This window comes from Diaphorina citri, unplaced genomic scaffold (assembly GCF_000475195.1).
Source record: "Diaphorina citri unplaced genomic scaffold, Diaci psyllid genome assembly version 1.1 scaffold10625, whole genome shotgun sequence".
Classification (NCBI taxonomy): Eukaryota; Metazoa; Arthropoda; class Insecta; order Hemiptera; family Psyllidae; genus Diaphorina; species Diaphorina citri.
The window spans coordinates 1-1,870 of NW_007387999.1; the positions used below are offsets into that span (position 1 = coordinate 1).

General features: G+C 40.6%; 1 protein-coding gene across 1 annotated transcript; it reads left to right on the forward strand.

The window, feature by feature from the left end:
• Window positions 1-415: 415 nt before the first annotated feature.
• Window positions 416-1,347, forward strand: LOC103522718. The gene is made up of 2 exons (XM_008487812.2): window positions 416-594; window positions 1,142-1,347. The coding sequence occupies exons 1-2, from the start codon at window positions 423-425 to the stop codon at window positions 1,330-1,332; spliced, it is 363 nt and encodes a 120-aa protein (XP_008486034.2). The 5' UTR covers window positions 416-422; the 3' UTR covers window positions 1,333-1,347.
• Window positions 1,348-1,870: the final 523 nt, after the last annotated feature.

Below are 1,870 nucleotides of genomic sequence, written 5' to 3' on the forward strand. Positions count from 1 at the left end.
ATTGTCATGGCTTGTGAATAATTACCAAAGGCCGAAATGTGACCAACTTGATACTAGAAAAAATACAGAGCTTGAGGGAAATGGGGAATATCTGTTTTCTTGAAGAGGGAATGGGAATTTTCTTTCTGGAACAGAAGTTATTCTAGTTAGTGCCATTTATTGGTCCAACTATGTATGTCCATTTGAAAGTGAAGAAATAAAGAAAAAGGTACTTGTTCAGAAGACAGGCCAATGGAAAATTGGCACAAAAGGAGCTTTCACAAATGAGCAGTGACCAATGTCATTATAGGGCTAGGTTAAACCGAAAAAGAAGCTTTCTTTGTCATTGTTGTGGCTTCTGAATAATCACTAATCCCACACATGCAATATTTGGGACTTCTAGGAAAAACTTGGTGAAGAAAATAACTTGTTTTCTATTTCAGATGGGACAGCCAGGCACTAGTCTGGCAGCAGAGGAAACCAGTGCTACACAAGATAAACATCAATTTGAAGCAGAAGACACAGTTCACCCTCAAGCCACCTCTGCAATATCTAACAACAGTGTTCATGGAAATGATAATGTAGGGGGTGAAACAAAGGATTCCACTGACAACAGTAAGTAAAAAAAAAAAATGTTGCCTTTTTTTTATTATTGATTGATACCTCATACAGTCATACACTAAGGTTAGGAAGCTTGGAGGATAGCGAGTCTGCCTTAGCGGCAGGTCGTGGGTTTGATTGCCGACCAGGGCAAACTTTATCCAAAACGAATACAGTTTGTTCTTGGAACGGCTAGCTTTGTCTTTTTCTCTCCTCCTCCTCCTCCTCCTCTTCTTCCTCCTTCTCCTCCACCACCACCTTCTCCTCCTCCACCTGGTCTTGCTCGGCGTAGCTTAACAAAAACGAACCGGAAAATAGCCTATAACCTTCACGGGAGTGCAAGCAATAAGTCACACACACACACACACATTCATTTTTATATATTAGATACTAAGTAATTCTTTCACATTAAGCATAGAGCTGAATTCTCCTCGTCTAGAACTTCACCTGAAAAGGTGAATCTCGCGTCGACTGAGGAGGAAACACCTCAGATCCATGACATTTTCTTCTGACATTTTTATCTTCTGTGATTCTAACAGTAGTGCATGTCCATTGTTATTAGGTAAGAATCTGGAGAGTGTTATGAATGCAATTGATGATACTCAATATGTGGGTTCTGATAAGCCTGGACAGGGACAGCACGATGTTCACTCGACTCCTACTGGTGTGGAGTTAGAGGAAGCAGAAAGCATTGAGGATCAAACCTGTGATCTACTGAGTACTAGTTATGGTAAGCATTTTCATCTTTTATAATGTACACGGGCCGTTTGATAAGTTCGTGGACTCGGATACTTCTCCTTGGTATGAAGTCCAAATTTTGGTGCCACTGCAAAGTGTGTCTTCTTTTAGGAAGGTACACCAAGTTTCATTGCGTTCCTATTATTAGCCTTTGATTCACAGCTATCGATTGATGATGAGTTTGATAGGCTTTTTATAATGGATAATATCGAGGTGCGGGCAAATGATTATTTTTCATTTTCTAAGAACAAATCGGGAATCAAAATAAAAACCCCATTAGATTCAAATTTTGACACCGATTACCTGCCGACCCTATCATCTCCACCTAACTCTGCGTATAAACTGAGCCTCGCTCAGATGTTGGGTGAGTTTCCCAAGCCACGGGATTGCATTCCAAGGTTCCGGGTGCGATCCTCTTGAAAAAGGAAGAAAAAAGAATGTGTTGTTTTTTCATAGAGAACTGTAACAATGGATTTCTTATCGTCCGGAAATTTCAGAGAGGAAAACAGGATAGGAGAAAGCCAGCCGTTCCGAGAACGAACCTATCAGTCCA

What these genes read in the sequence shown, in the direction of transcription:
- LOC103522718 (XM_008487812.2), top strand. Translation starts at nt 423, where the DNA reads ATGGGACAGCCAGGCACTAGTCTGGCAGCAGAGGAAACCAGTGCTACA. An exon ending in AAAGGATTCCACTGACAACA is followed by an intron (nt 595 to 1,141) that starts GTAAGTAAAAAA and finishes CATTGTTATTAG; the next exon opens with GTAAGAATCTGGAGAGTGTT.